The sequence below is a fragment of the Heterocephalus glaber genome, unplaced genomic scaffold, assembly GCF_053883595.1.
Source record: "Heterocephalus glaber isolate CG9 unplaced genomic scaffold, H.glaber_assembly_v1.0 deba00001564, whole genome shotgun sequence".
Taxonomy (NCBI): Eukaryota; Metazoa; Chordata; class Mammalia; order Rodentia; family Bathyergidae; genus Heterocephalus; species Heterocephalus glaber.
The window spans coordinates 21,709,860-21,728,665 of record NW_028258351.1 but is presented as its reverse complement, the minus strand read 5'-3'; the positions used below and the strand labels follow the sequence as shown (position 1 = coordinate 21,728,665).

Below are 18,806 nucleotides of genomic sequence, written 5' to 3'. Positions count from 1 at the left end.
CCTTATTTTACAAATTAAGAAACTGAGTCACAAAAAGTCCCAGTACACATACTTAGTAAATAACATTTGAATGAGTGGGAATCACATGCGTACATTGAAATATCACCTGGTATCCCATCTATATGTACAATTTTATGTTTTATGTACCAGTTAAAAATGAAGGGCTATGTCAAAGAAATATGTAAAATGAAAATTATAAATTAAAAACAAAGTATGTTATGAAACCTGAAAAAACAATACAAATACTGTATTTTAACGAGATAAGAAAGTTTAATTGTAGATAAAGAAAATATCCCTAGGATAACCAAGAAATAGAAATGTTTGAAGTTTTCAAAAAGGAATATTAAGTAGATTTGTGGTGAAGGTGAAGGAAAATTTTAACTGTACTCATTCATACTACTAGAATTTTAAACCATATAAATTCTAAACCACGTATTTTCTATTCACTATAAAATCAAGGCATTACACAAAAGAGAAAGAGAAAAGAAAGAAAAAATTATGGGAGGTAGTCTAGATAATTTCTAGGTTTCTAGCTACAAGCTTCTCTGAATTTCTGATGTATTTTCTCCTTGGAGTTAACCAGTTTTTTTCCTATAGAATCGCTCCCCAGTAAAATTTTGGGGAATGATGAAAAGATTCTCTATGTAATACAGCAGCCACTAGTTACATGAGAGGTAACTAGTATAACTAAGACAATAAATTTTTATTAGTAGTGAATTTCAATGAAAATAGACACATATGGTTAATAACTGCTGTACGGGACAGTGCAGCTCTAGAAAAGCTTTGGCAATTGTGTAATTGTATAATGACCCCTCGTCACAGCAACTAAGGAAGCTTGGGAACATTCTGGAAGTTTCCACAAGGTTAAATCAAGGCCAGCATTATCTGCATCCCTCCCCAGCACCTTAGGGAGCCCACAATGAGAAGTGTCATGTACCTGTAGTACTTCTCCTCTAACCCCCCACACAGCCCTAAGACAGAATGTTCTAAGTCCCAGTCTGATTTGTGCCTGACCCAGCTGGCTGCCAAAAGTGGCCATGGTACCCCCTCACTGGTGTTTGCCCCTCAGGCTCTCTTCTTCCATCTAAAGCTTAGGTGTCCCCCACAAGCCCTCGCTTCCCACAGCAGGTGCTAAGCTTTGAGTAGATAAGCACTTACTTCCTCTGCATTCAGCCCTCTCCATCTGCTACCACAGCCCCCTGCTCTGATTTCCCTTCTCACATTAAAGGCACTGGCTGTATGTTTTATACCCTCATCTTTGTAGAGCTGGGAAGGCATTTCAAAGTATCTAATGAGAAGCCCGGAGGCTACTTCACTGTCATTCTGACCTCTCTTAGATCCTAGCTAGAATCAAGGGCCATGAGCAAGATAAAGATCAAAAACTTGGCTCATGTTTCCATGATTATAGGCGCTGGAGTCTCCCCAAGAGGTTGGGATTATTTTCCTCTGAGGGACTTGTAGACAGGTTCCAGCCGTCCTCAACCCCCTGAGTCAGAGCTGGCACTAACTCTTTTCATCCAAGTCTGGGTGTGCAGATCATCCAAGATGAGCTCAGGCATGAAAAGGCCACAGACATGCTCCCTGGGACATTCTCTTCCCAGGTGTGATGGACCACTACTTGGTCATGCACCAGCTGCGCTGTAACGGGGTCCTTGAGGGCATTCGGATTTGCAGGAAAGGCTTTCCGAGCCGGCTCCTCTATGCTGACTTCAAACAGCGGTAGGTTCCCTGGTTCTGTCTCTCCTTTTGAGGTACCTTTTATACTCCCCAAAGGCACCCCTTCAGCTGGGCAGCTGGAGAGGGCTTTCTATGGGCATCTCGTGCTGGGGGGTTGAACCCATGCCCAAAGTGAGTGATGTGCCAGCCCAAAGAAGTCCCAAGGCCAGATCCCAAGCCCGCTAGCCTGACTGATTCTAGATGAGACCGTTCCAACCTCTCCTCCATGGGCATTTGGGACTAGCTGCTCCTTTATTGTGGGGTCTGGCCCTGTACATTGTAAGATCTTGGCCTACAATTTAGGAGCATCCTGGCCTCTGCCCAAAGATGCTGGTAGCAAGCCACTTCCCTTTCCCCCAAGTTGTGACAATCAAAAATGTCTTCAGACATTGCCAAATGCCCCCGGAGGATCAAATTTTTCCAGGTAAGACCCACTGCTCTAGACCACCTCTCTCCTCCTGGCTGCCATCTGCATCTAGAAGTCCAGGCTTGTCTGAGGTGGAGACTGGGAGAGCACCCTCCAGAGGCAGGAGTATCAAGGTCTCTAGGTTACAGGTGATTTCAAGGCTCTTCCAAGTCAGATAAGAACCATTTCCTCTGAAACAAAATTCAAGCTCTGTGTTCTTGGGCTGAGATTCCTTCCTTCATGTTTTTCTCCCTCTGCCCTTATCTTCCTTGTCTGGAACGCACTCCTGGAAATCCCTTTCTCCTAGGTTAGCTGTACAGTATTCTACTTACTCCTAAGGTTGGAGTGGGAGAAGATTCTAGAAAGCCTGTTCTCAGATATAGGTCCTTTCTGAAGTTAAATTTTTCAGGAATGTTGCTCCTCTCTTCAGGTACAGGATTCTCAATGCCAGCGCCATCCCCGAAGGGCAGTTCATTGACAGCAAAAATGCTTCTGAGAAGCTTTTAAACTCCATTGACGTGGACCAGGAGCAGTACCGGTTTGGCCACACCAAGGTGAGGACAGGTGAAGCTGGGACTCTCCAACATAACCCACAGCCCTGGCCACTTGTTAGCTCGTCAGAGAGAAGAGTCTCTTTCCTCTTCTGGTCAGCCTTACTGTCCTTTGTCTGGGAGCCCAGATAAAGAGAACTCTATGACTAGGTAAAGAAGGTTCTATTTCTGTGCTATTCTTTAAGTGGTTGGAAGCTCAGATTAGAAGTCTAGGAAAAAAGCAATGGGGAATTTTGGTGTCCTAGAGTGAAATGAAAAGAGTTATTTTTAAAGGAGAAAGAGCTACAGGGAGAAGAGAACTTAGAACAGACTTCAGAGAGGGACAGTGATAATTTGAGAAGAATAATTATAACCAATAAAATGGCTGCCAGTTAGTATGTAGGTATGTACCCTGTGAAAAGCCTTCCACACACATTTAGAAAAGCCTTCCTCACAATAACTGAAGAGGTAAGGGTGATGGTGATAAGGCAGGCACTTACCTCGTGGAGTTCTTGGGAAGGAGGAGGCACCATAGGCCAAGGTCAGTCCTCAAGGTCACATGAATAGACAAGTCAGAAAACAGCAATCAAGTGAAAAGGCTGACTTCAGATCCTGGCCTGACTCCAAAGCCCTACCTTCCAGAAAGGGGCAGGCTGGGATCCCCAGCTGGTTCAAAGGGTGTTGTCTTTCCTTGAACGTCATGAGGATAAAGAAGTTCTGCTGCTGAAGGGGTGGGTTCAGTGGGCCTGAGGGTGGTACCAGACTTCCCAGATGAACCTAGAGAGAGAAAAATGAGGAGGCACATGCATCTGTGACTTTCTCCTCAACCAGACACAATTCCACTCTGTGGTTATTTCCCGGACCTGTCTTCGTTTCCTGGGCATGAGCGCTGTCAAAACTGGTCCGTGAGGTTGGTGAACCTGGTACCTACTTTCAAAAAGGCAACCTCACTGCACAGGAGGTACAATTACAGAGAGGAGGAGCCACTGAGAAGCAAGTATTGGAAGCTATATTGCTGCTGGTTATGACCCATCACTCTGCAGGTAGAGGCTGGAGCTAGAAAGAGGCTCACTCACTGGGCCAGGTTGAACACCTCCTGAAGATTAAGCAGGGCTTGTATGTTTTTTAATGCAGGTGTTTTTCAAAGCTGGGCTCCTGGGACTCTTGGAGGAGATGCGAGATGAGAAACTGGTGACCCTGATGACACGAACACAGGCCTTGTGCAGGGGGTACCTGATGCGGGTGGAGTTCAAGAAGATGATGGAGAGGAGGTGACACAGACCCTCTCTCCACCTTACTCTGCCTTCCCTATGTAGTAGCTAATTACTTTCTGTTTTTAGACTTGGGATACTCACTGACTCCTTCATTCTTTCATTCATTCACTGGGCTAGCATTTCCTAAGCAGAAGTCCTGCACTGGGTAGTCTGCTTGGTACTGGGAAATACAGAAATGAACCCTGACTTCAAGCAACTCAGAGACAAGACACATGCATAGAAAGGGGAATGGGGACCGGTGCAAACATGTCCTCAGCCCCCTTGGGAGGGTTGGAATTGGCACGAAGGGGTCAACAAGAAGAAAGAACTTTCCAGAAGTTTTGCATGACTTGTGAAAAGATGGTCTGGGAGGGAGACAGACAAGCAGGTCACTGTTATTAGAAGAGAGAAGCAGGCAGTGGAAGTCCCCAGTGCATCGAGTTCAAGAGCCCAGACTGAATCCTCTGCTTGATGGGGACCAGTGGGAGTTGAGTGATGGAATCAGGTTACTCTGGCAGCCAGGAGAGCCATGAACTCAAGGGAATGAGAAGGGACAAGATCAAGTTGTAGCCATCCATCCAAGTCCTTGAGTTAAAACATAGTCAATGGGTGAGAGAAGAGGGCATGAAGTGAAGGACTATTTATGAGTCTTACTCCTTGAATAACCCAAGAGAAGAAATAGCAGCACTGATTATTGGTTGTGTGGGGGAGGGGGGTTGGGGGATGATACGATGTGGGTGGGAGCTCATTCTCTGATTCCCTGACACCCAGTATAGATCTAACACCACTGGTGTCACAGTGCCCCATCGTGTGTTAGGAGTCCTCCTAGACATCTAGCTTGGTGAAGCAGATGAAAGCCAGCATGGACATGAAAATAATCCCAAAGAAGGAAGCAGTTTAAGGGAAAAAGAAGCAAATTTTCAGGCATCTGTGAGCTATGTGAATATGAATCTGTGGTGGGTAAGCAATTGTGTAGGTGATACTGGATGTGGGCAACAGTAGAAATTGGGAAAACAGATCAGTTCTACAGGGCAAGAGACTGGGAGGTGACCAGAGACAGGCCATTACATTAACACTTCAGTAAGAAGAGGGGTCCCACAGGCGAAATACCACGAGCAAGACATCAAAGGCAGACGAAGTGCCAGAAAAGGGAAAGCCAATTAACAGTCCAGAAGTGGGTGAAAGGGGCCAGGGATTTAGCTCAGTAGTTCTGGGGCAAGTGCAAGGTCCCAAGTTCGATCCCTGGTACAAAAAAAAAGTGGATGAAAAACTCAGAACAGGAACAAAAGATGCCCACTGCATTGGCCATGAAGAGGGCACTGATGGCCTCAGGTAGAGCTTTTCAGTAAGGTGGTACAGCAGGTAGCCAGGTGAATGAAAGAACTACAAATGCCCCCTGCCTTCCCTTCCTCCCAACCTGTGTGTGTGCTGTGTCCTGCATTCATCAATTGTAGAGCTACTCTGGGCCCATAGGATCTGAAGATCTTGACTCTGCCCACCTATCCAGGAAGAAGAGAAGTTTTGGGGCCTGTGTTGACAGATGGGGGTTGGGAGCAGAGACCAGAACTTGCTGTGGTTTATTGACCCAAGTCCTCCTGGATACACAGGGACTCCATCTTCTGTATCCAGTACAACATCCGCTCTTTTATGAATGTCAAGCACTGGCCCTGGATGAACATGTACTTCAAGATCAAGCCCTTGCTGAAGAGTGCAGAGGCTGAGAAGAAGATGGCCACCATGAAGGAAGACTTCGAGAGAACCAAGGAAGAACTGGCCAGATCCGAGGCTCACAGGAAGGAGCTGGAGGAGAAAATGGTCTCCCTCCTACAAGAAAAGAATGACCTCCAGTTGCAGGTCCAGTCTGTAAGTATCTTCCACCTGAGAATTCAAAACAGAGTGTCATTCTGGAGGACAGAACAGGAGGAACATTGAGGCCTCAATAGTGTCCATTCAAGAGGCAGTGGTGTCACCTAGTGGTCATACACAGTATTTGAGCACCATCCTGCTGATAGAGGGCAGGCTCTAGTTTAGCCAAAGCCTTACAGACCAGAAAATATGACCGCAAAGTGAACTTGTACCATCTTTGGTGCCTCCCTGTCTTCCATTGCAAAATTAGTCATATTTTGCTATGGATCTGAGGGACGTGTGCAAGTCACTATAATCAAAAGCTGTCAGGAGTTCACTGGGTATTTTAAAAATCCTATCAATAAAAATAAATCATTAAAATTAAATAAACCAATTCAAAGTAGAAAGAATAATTTTCCACATATGAGTTTCAATAATATGATTATACTCCGAAAGTGCTTTAGAGAACACATTTTTATCAAATAAATGGGAAAAATGAAACCACATCTGCTGTGTACAACATTCTGGCAGTGTAATTGTCTCACTTCCCAGAGTGAAGACATTTGTAATTTTCCTTTTTTAATGAGCCCCCAAATACTTTTTTGCCTTTGCCTTATGTGCAAAGAATTTTTTACTCTCTTTTTCACTTTCCCAATCAGTATAGCACAGTTTTTAGGAGCACCTTCCCAGGCACACTGGGCAAGAAAACAAGTATAGAACCAAATAACCAAACAACTGGGTTTATATGCCGGATCCTCCACACACACACTGCCAGGCCTGGGGATCAAATTCAGGGCTTCGAGCATTCGAGGCAACACTCTACCACTGCACTGCATTCTCAGCCCCCTCATCCTTCACTTAAAGCTTTGTGATTTTAGACAAGTTACTTTTCTTTATGGCTCAGTTTCCTTATCTCTAAAATGGATATAGTAATACCACTCACTTCATACAGTTGATGAGGAATCAGAGGTTTAGTGCATGTAAAATATCTAGCACGGAGCTTAAGTTTATAGATGTGCAGTAAACACTAGCATTTATCCTCAGCAGTCTCTTTCTGTGTCCCCTGCACTGTGTGTCTAGTTCTCAAAATACTCTTAGATGGGAAGACACAGCCTGACCCAGTGTGAGAAGAAAATTAGCTGATCTTCACCTGACCAGGAGATTCATTAGTCTTCTGAGACATGGACTTAGTCAATCACTGGTTCTTGCTACCAGTGTGCTGTTTTCTGCCTCCAGGAGGCTCCACACAGGCAGCACATTGCTGTTGGAAGTTAAGACGTGGTAATGTTTTTAAAATACTAGTTAACTTGGGATAACACAGAGTAAATGGAGCCTTTTTCAACTGGTAGTACCAGAAAGAATGAGATGAAAAGACACTAAAATTTCGGCAAATGTGTAGAGGCTTATTCTTTAAAACAAACTAGAAACTCCAGGAACTCCCTTGTAGTTACCGTAAGCAAATTTCTATCGAATGAATGTTATGTGGTTTTCTAAAAAAGAGTATATGGGGATAAGAATGTAGCTCATGATATATCTTGGTTTGGGTCTTTAAATTTGGGGAGAATGTACCAATAAACTTAAAGAATAAACAAAAAGAAAGAATGTAGCTCAGTAGTAGAGCACTTGCTTAGCACACTCCAGGTGTTGGGTTCCATCCCCAGCAACCCTCCTGAACAGTACAGGTGACATACAGGTATGTATACATGGGTGTGTGTGTACATGCATGTGAATACATGTATGCACCCCTCCTTGGCTTAGGTCCAGATAATGTGCTTCCCCCTCCCTCCCTGACAGTACAGGGGATTGAACCCAGGGCCTTTGCACTGAGCTACATCCCCAGACCTTTTTATTTTTCATTTTTTATTTTTTGGTACCGGGGATCCAACTCAGGTCCTTGAGCTTCAGCAGCAGGCGGCAAAACCACTGAGCTAAATCCCCAGCCTTTTTATTTTTATTTTGATAAGGGTCTCCTGAATCACTCAGGCAGGACTTGAACTTGCAATCTTCCTGCCTCAGCCTTCCAGAGTTTGGGGGTTACCAGCATGCACCACTTCACCAGGCTCAGATAATGGGCTTTTAGAGAGTGAAGCCCTTTCCTTCCAGGGTTTTCCAAGAGATTGGTCAAAACTTACAATGACCCGATTCTTTCAGGAAACTGAGAATCTGATGGATGCTGAGGAACGGTGTGAGGGACTCATCAAAAGCAAGATCCAGCTGGAAGCCAAAGTCAAGGAGCTGAATGAAAGACTGGAAGAGGAGGAGGAAACCAACTCTGACCTGGTGGCCAAGAAAAGGACTCTGGAAGACAAATGCTCCTCTCTCAAAAGAGACATTGATGACCTTGAGCTGACCCTGACAAAAGTTGAAAAGGAGAAGCATGCCACAGAGAACAAGGTGGGTGCAGCCAAGGGTCCCCACGCTCTCCATAAGGAGGAGCAAGGTGGGCGTGGGAGCTGCATCCACCCAGCGTGGTCTGGGAGTGAGTGGCAGGACCCAAGCAGAAGGGTACTTAGCTCCTTCTGCATTGCTCTCCAGCGCCCAGGCTCTCCTCCGTTGAACCATGAACTTCTATGTTTCCTTGGGAGGAAGAGTTGTCTCACATCCATCATTGTTTCTCATAGCACGTGGCACAGGGAGAGCAAGCAAACACCTGCAGAAAACTGCACAGCATCAAGGACAGGCAGGGAGATGGAGGTTCAGGACCCTCAGGCATTATTGGAAGGGAATAGACCCTTCCACCTTCCGGAAGGTCATTTGGAATTACTTAGCAAGTCAGGATTTTACTTATCCTACAATCCAGCTATTCTGCTCCGGTGTGAGGACTAGGAAACTCTTCCTCTGGTCCACAGGGGGACATGCAGGAGGACTTTGTGGTGGCACTGCTGACGGGCGGAGCTGAGGCAATGTCAGGTCCACCGCCGGGGGGTGGAGAGGCAGAACATGGTGGATGCGCACCAGGGAGTGCCCAGCAGCCACTGGGGGCAACAGGCTGTGCATACAGGGTGCCGAGGACGGACACCAAACATCCAGTGCCAAGCGTGGAGAAGGAAATAGCCAGCATGGCGGTGTTTATGCACTCAGCACTACGAGGTACATTAGTGAAGATCTGTGAAAGCACACGATACGACTCACTTTGTATTGGCTGCCCACGAGCTGGGTCAGGGCTGAGATCTGCTGGATATAAAGTGACAATGGCAGTTGACACTCAGAGTCAGTGTGACATAGATAATTGGGAGTGATGGAAATGGATGACAGGGAGGGACGGGGACCGCAGTAGACACTGCCCTGTCCACAGGTGGCAGTCATGACTCAGCCCCAGCCAACTGCCCTCAGGTGGGTATGGGAACCCAGTACTGTGAGAGCTTCTGAGCTTCTAAGAGAAGCCATAAATCCAGACTTTATGTGAAATCCCATTTCTTTTCTTTGTTGATAACATTTTTAAAATACACAAATTAAAAATAGATGTCACCAGGCATGGTAGCACATCCCTGAAATCCCAGCCACCTAGGAGGCTAAGGCAGGAGAATTGCAAGTTCTAGCCCAGCCTGGACAACTTAACAAGACTCTGTTTCAAAAATTAAAAAATAAAGAAAGGGCTGAGGATAAGTGGTAAAGTGCCCGTGGGTTTGATCCGCAGTGCAGAGAGAGAGAAACAGATAGAGACAGACAGATAGAGAGATAGAGAGAGAGGAAGGAGAAGGAAGGAAGAGGGGAAGGAAGGAGGAGACAGAGAGGAAGAGGAAGGGGAGAGAAGGAGGGAAAAGAGGATGAAAAGAAAAGGAAAGGGGAGAGATGAGAAGAGGAAAAGAGGGAGAGGGATAGATATGTTGATGGCCAGACTCAGCACCCAATCACGAGTCAGCCACTTCTGATCCTGAAGACTACTGCACATGAAAACGAGTTTTTCTAGAATGCCTTAAAGCTCCATCCTTCGAACCTTCATGCTGAATCTGGACAATGCAAGACTACCTTCTGGATTTCCTTGCATAGCAAGCACTTCATGCCTCTCTCTGCCCTTCTGGCCACACTGTAAACCTCCATCAGTTAACCTAAACAGCACGTTTCTGCAATTGTATTGTGAGTGGATGCAGATTGATGTATTGTACTTCAGAGGAAGTATATTCACATTTAACAATGTCCTTCCTTATAAAATACAAGGTACTCCTTAAAGGAGTAATCCTAATGGAAAAACGTGAGATCAAGGAGGAAGATTGAAAATGGAGAGGCTGGCCAGATATGGTGGTGCACACCTGTAGTCACCACTATTTGGGAAACTGAGGCAGGAGGATTGGTTGGGCCCAAGAGCTTAGGACCAGCCTTGATAACATAGTAAGATGAGAGAGCGAGAGAGAGAGAGAGAGAGAGAGAGAGAGAAAAGAGAAGCAAAAGAAAGGCTGGGAATGTAGTTCAATGTGAAGGTCCCTGGAGCCAACAATCTCCAGTACCATTTTAAAAAAAGAACTGAGGGCTGGGGATTTAGCTCAGTGGTTCCGGCACCTGCCTCGAGAGCACAAAGTCTGGAGTTCAATCCCAGGTACCAAAATAAAAAGAACTGAGTCGGGATGTAGCTCAGCAGTACAGTGCCTTCCTGGAAAGCATGAAGCCCTGAGTTCGATTCCTGGTACCAAAAAAAAAGAAAAGAAAAACCTGAAAATGTGTCCATTTTTTTATTAAGTTTATTGGTACATTTTAGGAATACAATAGTTACACTCATCATTGGGAACTTGTACCTTTACACGATGTATCTTGGTTCTTATTTTTCCCCATTCCTAGCCCTCCTCTCAACCCCTCCACCCTTCCCTATTTACAAAGACTTTGTTTCCATTTTTTTCCATTTCTCATATATTTTCCATTCCCTTCTTTCCTTTCCCCTGCCCCTCCCACTTCCCCTTCCCCTTTGGACCTTTTCTTCCTATTTCACATTATCAATTATTCATTTTGATCCTTATTTACACTTTTAGTTTCTCACACTAGAGAAACTATTTGGTATTTACACATGTGTGTCCTATTTATTTCACCTGAGTATGGCCTCAATGTGCATCCATTTAGCTATAAATGTCTCTAGTTTCTCGTTCTTTATGGCTGAGTAGTACTCCATTTTATTTTTAAAAACCCACACCTTCTTTATCCAGTTTCCAATTAATGGGCACTTGGGCTGTTTCCAAGCTTTAGCTATTACAGTCTGTGCCTCTATAAACATGGGTGAGCATATATCACTGTAGTATGATTCTTTTAATTCTTTTGGGAAGATCCCAAATGAGTCAAATGAGACCTCTAATCCTATTTTGTTGTTGTTGTTGTTTTTGGGGGGGGCGGGGGTAACAGGGATGGAACTTGGGTCCTTTCACTTGTGGGGCAGGTGGTAGAACCACCGAGTTAAATCCCCGGCTCTCATCCTATTTTTTTGAGGTATTTCCATTTGAGTTCCACAGTGGTTGCATGAGAAGCTGTCCATTTTTAAATAAACAGTAGCCAGAGACAGGGAGACAGAGGCAGCAGTACCTCTTATTGTCAGAAACTTCTGGTTTAATTGCTTCAGTATTAAATTGGTATTGGTATTCTCCTAGGTAAAGAATCTTTCTGAAGAAATGACAGCCCTTGAAGAAAACATTTCCAAATTGACCAAAGAAAAGAAATCTTTACAGGAAGTCCATCAGCAAACACTGGACGACCTTCAGGTTGAAGAAGATAAAGTCAACAGCCTGATCAAAATCAATGTCAAGCTTGAGCAGCAGACAGATGATGTAAGGCCACGGGGCTGCTCTGCTTTAGGTTTTGTTACTTCAGGACCAGGCAAGGGAGGTGGACAGGATGCAGGGTTGCAGAGTTCAGGTCCCGGAATCTGAGTTCAAATTCAGTCTTGCCCTCAACCCAAGCAAATGTGGCAGAATGAGCAGAACAATTAACCCTGTGAAGCCTCAGTTTCCAGCCTGTGAAATGGAATACAAACAGCTCTCCCTTGAAGGGCTTCTAGAAAAGGGTCAACCCGCAGAGCTCTTTTAGTAAATCATTAGCTGCTAACATTTTATCATCATTATTACTAGCATCAGTCATTTGGGTTCCAAAACCTCCAGTCTTGTTCTAATGTTTTTAATGTTACTAAGAACTAGTTCCAGCTGGGAATGTAGCTTAGTGGCGGAGCGCTTGCCTTGAATGTGCAAGGCTCTGGGCTCTATCCCCAGAACTGCCAAAGAGAAAAATCTATTTGTAGCTATGAAAGTTACTATTTTGTCCTCTCATAAAGAACCTTACTATTCTTGATGTAAGGGCCAGATTTGAAGTTTTCTGGCTTTACTCATGATTGTGGCTAGAGCTCTTACAATCTCTTTATTTTTTCTAAGCCCAGAGTCAGTGTGCTTCTCGCTGACACCCTCCTTTCCCTGGGCCCACACGTGCACACGGAAGCACACGGGCTCCTCGCCTTGTTCTCCCCACAGTTGCACAGTGTGAGCAGGGGAGAGTGATGGCCGCAGTGCGCAGCCTAGACTCTATGGCGTAGCTCACAGAAGGCCCCATTCATTCCTGTCTGTGCAAGGCCATGCACCCCAGGGTGTGACATTTTTGGAGGAAATATGGCCTAGGACAGGCCACATGGGAATCGGCTGAACAACATAGAAGGGGGCACTTGGAGGCCCCCAAGGAATGCAGCCCCCTGGAGTCTTTTTGCTAGAGGACAGAAGAAGGGGAACGCAGGGACCACTCATGTCACCCCACCTGGGGGCTTCCGGTGAGCACCTGACTACAGCCCAGAAGCCCCAGCAGGTGTGCAGCTGCCTTGGCTGAAAGGGGAAGTTCTGTTTCCCATCCAGTCCCAGCCTTTCTGCCCATGTCTTCACAGCTTGAGGGCAGCTTGGAGCAGGAGAAGAAACTACGAGCAGACCTGGAAAGAGTGAAGAGAAAACTAGAGGGAGACCTGAAAATGTCCCGGGAATCCATTATGGATCTAGAAAATGACAAGCAACAGATGGAGGAGAAATTGAAGAAGTGAGTATATGTCATTTTCTATCTCTATTTGAACCCGAACAACCAGCTCCCAACCCTTGCCCTTAAAAGACTTGTATTTGGTATACTTTTATCTTCTTGAAAATCTATTTGCAGGAAGGAGTTTGAAATCAGTCAGTTACAAACCAAAATCGAAGATGAACAAGTTCACAGTTTGCAGTTGCAAAAGAAGATAAAAGAATTGCAGGTGAAAGTGTTAAAACTGTCCATTCATAGAAACCCCTTTGCAAGTGCTCATGCTTGCTCTTTCCCCTTTGTCTCTTGAGCTTCTTCTTCTTTTCTTCCTCCTATTAGAGCTTTAAAGCTGGAAAGAATGACCTGTCCTTTCCTTTTTTGGAGACAGGATCTCACTATGTTGCCCAGGCTGATCTCAAAGTCCTAGGCTCAAGCAATGCTCCTGCCTCAGCCTCCTGAGTAGGTGCATGTCACCATGCTCAGCTTTTTTCTTTCTTCCTCTTTTATTACTGGGGATTGAACCCACAGACTGCTAAGCTACATCCCCAGCCCTTTTTAATATTTTATTTTGAGACAGGGTCTTGCCCTCCTGCCTCAGTCTCCCCAGTACGTGGGATTACAGGCACACACCACCATGCTTGGTTAATATCTTAATTTTCTAAATAACATATAAGTATATTTCCTTAAACAGAATCAAACTATTATCAATAAGACCAAATATTATTGATAAGGTGCACTGACCACTGTCCCTAAGCCCTGTGCCCAGTCCTCTCAGAAGAAGCAACTGGTTCAGTTCAATTGATCTGGATCTTTTCCTGTGTACTTACGGACACGTATAGGAGCCAAAGAAATATTTAGAATATATATTTCTTGTTTCTTTGTATTTTTAGCATAAATATTTTCAACTAAGAGTATCATTTTGCAATTTACTTCTTTCATTGATGAACATGTTTGACAGAGCTATCCATAACAGGCATGGATCAGCATCTAGTGGCTTCATAGAGTTCCAGAGTCAGTCTCCATCACAGTGGATTTGACCGGTCCCCTATCCATGGGCACTTAGGTTATTTCCAAATTAGTTTGTTTGCTGAGTGTTATAATGTATTCTTAACTTGGTGCCACCTACCTCCACTCCTCACCACTTGGCCCCTCCCAGAGTTCGTTACTCCTTTTCCTGACCACATTTCTGATACAGTGACTTTTTCAGGCTCGCACAGAAGAGCTGGAGGAAGAAATTGAAGCGGAGCATGCACTCAGAGCCAAGATTGAGAAGCAGCGCTCTGACCTCTCCCGGGAACTGGAGGAGATCAGCGAGAGACTGGAAGAAGCCAGTGGGGCCACTTCTGCCCAGATTGAGATGAATAAGAAGCGGGAGGCAGAGTTCCAGAAACTGCGCAGGGACCTGGAGGAGGCGACCTTGCAGCACGAAGCCACGGCAGCCACCCTGAGGAAGAAGCACGCGGACAGCGTGGCTGAGCTCGGGGAGCAGATTGACAACCTGCAGCGGGTCAAGCAGAAGCTGGAGAAGGAGAAGAGCGAGCTGAGGATGGAGATTGATGACATGGCCAGCAACATTGAGACAGTCTCCAAGTCGAAGGTACCTGATGACCCCCCTGGTCTTGGCACACGTGAGGCCACCATGTCCTCCTGTCCTGTGAGAAGCCCACAGCACATTCTAAACCAGTGATGGCGAACCTATGGCACTTGTGCCACAGTGGGCATACGTAGCCCTCTCTGTCGGCACACGAGCCAAGTCAGCATTGCCCTGGCAGCCAAGCATTCAGGTTTAATTGCAGTGTGGCACTTTGGGATAAATAAGTCAGTCTGGGGTTGCAGCTTGAGCATTTGTTGTCTAATGTTCACCATCACTGTTCAAAACCCTGTCCTCATTTTCATTCAAGTCAGGTGTCATTTATCTATTGGGGCTGTTGTGACTAATACACTGAGTAATTTATAAACAACACCTTTATTGCTCACAGTTCTGAGGCCTGGGAAGGCCAAGATTGATGTGTCAGCAGAGTCGCTTTATGCTACATAGATGGCACCTTCTTGCTGAGTGCTCACGTACCAGAAGGTGCAAGGGTGCTTGCTCCAACTGCTTTGATAAGGACACCAGTCCCTTCAAAGGTGGAGCCCTTGTGAGCTAGTCACCTCCCAAAGGCCACATCTCCCCACAGCACCACACTGGGGATTAAGTTGGAATATAGGGGGTGGGGGGCAGACATGCAGACAGCACCGCTGACGTTTGATTGAGTGCTGTACCACCACTCAAAATCGCACCATTCTTCCTGAAACTTACAGAAAGCTTCCAATCCATCTGACCTGTTTTAGAACTGAACATATGGATGAATTGCACCAAAGGGCCTTCCTGGTAGCGTTTTTTCTACACCCATGCCTTCTTACTCCACAACCCTAGTCACTAGGAGGCAGAGTCAGTGTGAAATTATGCGTGTGAACAGGTATGGATCCAGGTGCTGAAGCATCTAAGACTTGAGAGGGTTGAGGCTCTTTAAGAGAAAGTACAGTTGTGATGCATGGTGGGGCACGCCTGTGACCCCAGCACTTTGGGAGGCTGAGATAGGAGGATTGCAAGTTTGAGCCCAGCCTGGACAATTTAGCAATTTAGCAAGACCCTACCTCAAAGTTTAACAACAACAACAACAACAACAAAAAGGGGCTGGGGGCTAGGGATGTAGCTAACTGCAAAGGCCTTGAGTTCAGTCCCCAGAACACAAAAATGAAAGGGTTGGGCTCATTGCAAATGCCCAGGGCTCAATTCCCATATGGAGAGGGGGAGAGAAAGGGAAAGACAGAGAGACAGACAGAGGAGGAGGAGGAGGAGGAGGAGGAAAAGAATACCGGTGTTCCTCATTATCTGTAGGGATTGGTTTTAAGACCGGCATGGACACCAAAATCCATGGATGCTCAATCCTTTATATAAATCGGCACAGTTTTTGCATATAACCCACATACATCTCATTGAATGTTTTCAATCATCTCTAGATCACTTATAATACCTAATACAATGCAAATGGTATGTATGCAATTTTCATACTGTATTGTCCTAAGAATAATGATGGAAAAAAATTTGTTCGTGTTCATTATGGATGCAATTTTTGAAAATATTTTCCATCTGTACTTGGTTGACTCTGAGAATGTGGAACCTGCAGATACTGAGGGCCAATTGTATACAAAATTTTGAAAATTAGGTGTGAACATCAGTATTTACTTAGAATGAAAAGTCATATTCTTTTCCTTTGCCAGAAATGCCTATCTGGAAATATAATCTGTTCATGACAGACCCCTCCTCACCTGGAGCTGCAACCCCCGAAACTCTCTGGGGCCCCTACAGACAGAGACCCTGAAGTTTAACTTCACCAGCTTCAGGGCAAACCCACCTCTGTATATGACTTCGAGCCAAGCTTTCCTCCAGCAGCCCCTGTGTGCACCTAGATTTAAGAGTTCCCCTCCTTCCAGGCTGCAGTGAGCTTCACATGAAGCTCTTTAGCTGGGCTGGAAGAAGCAGCAGTGGCCCCACCTGTGACGCTGTGGGACTCACAGAGTGATCCCCAAAGGTCAGGTGTCTGTCGAGAAAAGGAAAGGAGGAGCCAGGGATTTAGCTCAGTGGTTTCGCCGCCTGCTGTGTAAGCACAAGGACCCGAGTTCAATCCCCCAGTATCAAAAAAAGAAAAGGAAAGGAGACAGGGTTTGAGAAGCAAAGGAGTCTCTGTGGAGCCTCTTTCTGTCCTTGTGCTGGGTCTGCTTCACACTGTTCTGGGCTCTCTCTTAGTCCCTGTCTTAGCTCATTTTCTACTGCTCTAATAAAACACCTGAGACTCGGTCCTTAGTAAAGAAAAGAGGCTTTACTTAGCTCACAGTTTTGGAGGTTCTAGGGCATGGGACTGGCATCTTCTCAGCTCTGGTAAAAGCCCCATGGTGAATGGCATCACCATGGCAGGAGCACATGTTACAATGGTGAGCATGGAAAAGAGAGATGTAGGAAATTAATCCAGTCTCATGAGACCAGCATTAATCCCTCCCAAAGGAGGAGCCCCATTACCTGCTTGCCTCCCATCAGGCCCCACGTCTTGAAGGTCCCACCACTTCCCTATACCACCACACTGGGGATCAAGCTTCCTCCACATGAGCACATCCAAATCCTAGTGCTCCCTGACTGCAGCTCACTGGCTCACATTCATTCTCATTTTCTCCCACCAAGCCAGGCTGGGTTACAGGGTTGGCTAGGTTAGAAGAGACCCCAGCATTACTAACATGCTGTCTATAACCAGCCCCTCTTTATAGCTTCCCTGCCTCCAGAATAGCTTTCTGCTCTCTGTTCTCAATTTTAAAATTAAAAAAAAAAAAAGAATGGCACACATAAAATTCACTGGAAGGAGCACTTCCTATTGCTTTCTATTTCGTTGTTATTGTATCCTTTGATTTCTCTCCTTGTGTTACCGTCCCTCTTTTGACTCCCCCTGCTGGAATTCTTTCACGTGCATGTCATCTTCTCAAATACATCCCAAGCTCCTCGAGGACTCCCTTTAGATCTAATATCCCAGCTCCTTCTGAGGCCATCTCAGGCTTCCCAGGCTAAGGCAAAGCATATGCTCGTTTTATTTCATATGTTCTCAGGTGGGAGGAGGGAAGAGGCCCACAACATACACAAGGTTTTGAATAAAAACCTCATGAAAATACAGGCCAACTAAAGGAGGGGACGGTGAGTCCCTCCACATCACCAGCACCACCGGGAACCCTGTGTATGATTGCAGGAAATGCTCAGCCTTGTCACCTGACCACAATGCTTGCAAATAGAGGCAACAGAAATGCCTATATTCCAGTGGAATCCTGGAGTTCCTTGGCGAGGCATCTTCCTAGATGATATTTCTAAGTCACTGAATACTAACCCACCCAAACTTGATGTTCCAAGCTATTGGTGACTAAGCAATAATCACAAATAAAAATAAGGCAAATCTGAAATGATTATCATTTTAAAGCAGCTTTTATGTGTCCCATATTTTTATTTTACCTAATAAGAAACCAAACTATCAAACTGTGCAGTTCAATACTGGGCAGCAGGAGCCCATTTCCTCCATTCACATTGACCTTGTGTTTTTTTTTTTAGAATAACATAGAAAGAATGTGCCGATCTGTGGAAGACCAATTTAATGAAATCAAAGCCAAGGATGACCACCAGACTCAGTTAATCCATGATCTGAATATGCAGAAGGCAAGACTGCAGACCCAAAATGGTGAGGACAGGCAGTGCCCGGGGCCAGTTGGGCCATGAGGGGACAATGGTCAATGCTGACATGGGGGTACATGTGTTTGGTAGGGGAGCTGTGCCACCAAACGGAAGAGAAGGAGTCTCTGATTTCACAGCTAACCAGAGGCAAGCAAGCCCTCACCCAGCAGCTGGAGGAGCTTAAGAGGCAACTGGAAGAAGAAACCAAGGTAAGGTCGCCTTTTTGGCACGTCTGAATCAGCCAGAACCTGAGAAGCCAGTAATGCAACCACTCCACCCAATCTGGTGGGAAGCAGCGCCACATCAAGATGTCTAATGTGACTTCCCTCTGCCGTGTCATGCAGTAAGAACCTGTTCCTTAAGCCCAGGGGTCGTTGGCTTTGGATCTCCTTTCTCAGAGCTAGAAAACTCTACCATAATGCTCCATTTTCTGGACACCTCTGTCCCCAGAAGGTAGTCTGATAAAGTCCCCTCCCCAGCCAGGAACACCTCCCCTGCCATCACTGGACTGGTTTGATGATCTCTGCATAGCCTTTCACCCCAGGCATTTAAAATGCCTTCCTCTTTCTTCTTCATTACATCCAGTGAGTCACCACCTGTGACACCTGCTTTTAAGTACCTTTCTTCCCAAAGGATACATGGCTTGGGGCACCCTTGAAACATTTATACAAACCTCATCATGTTCTTGATTCCAGCCTCTTTAGACATTAGTGTCTATGATACATGTCTTCCCACTGACCTGTAAACTCCTGAAGGGCAGGAAAAACTTTCCCCTGCTGTGGTCGTGCACAGTACGTACAGTCCCAATAGAAAAGTGCATACAGCCAGGGATTTAGCTCAGTAGTTCCACTGCC

The 18,806-nt window shown here is 45.7% G+C and overlaps 1 protein-coding gene across 1 annotated transcript in view; it reads left to right on the top strand.

Moving 5' to 3' along the window:
* The window catches only part of LOC101697541 (myosin-13), a 56,356-nt gene that overhangs the window by 22,547 nt on the left and 15,003 nt on the right, over positions 1 to 18,806 (top strand). Inside the window, exons 17-27 of the mRNA XM_004857530.4 lie at positions 1,602 to 1,719; positions 2,553 to 2,676; positions 3,787 to 3,923; positions 5,513 to 5,768; positions 7,902 to 8,144; positions 11,318 to 11,494; positions 12,589 to 12,734; positions 12,849 to 12,939; positions 13,915 to 14,304; positions 17,833 to 17,959; positions 18,043 to 18,161. Coding sequence (XP_004857587.2) covers positions 1,602 to 1,719; positions 2,553 to 2,676; positions 3,787 to 3,923; positions 5,513 to 5,768; positions 7,902 to 8,144; positions 11,318 to 11,494; positions 12,589 to 12,734; positions 12,849 to 12,939; positions 13,915 to 14,304; positions 17,833 to 17,959; positions 18,043 to 18,161 — 1,928 coding nt within the window. The remainder of the gene's footprint in view (positions 1 to 1,601; positions 1,720 to 2,552; positions 2,677 to 3,786; positions 3,924 to 5,512; positions 5,769 to 7,901; positions 8,145 to 11,317; positions 11,495 to 12,588; positions 12,735 to 12,848; positions 12,940 to 13,914; positions 14,305 to 17,832; positions 17,960 to 18,042; positions 18,162 to 18,806) is intronic.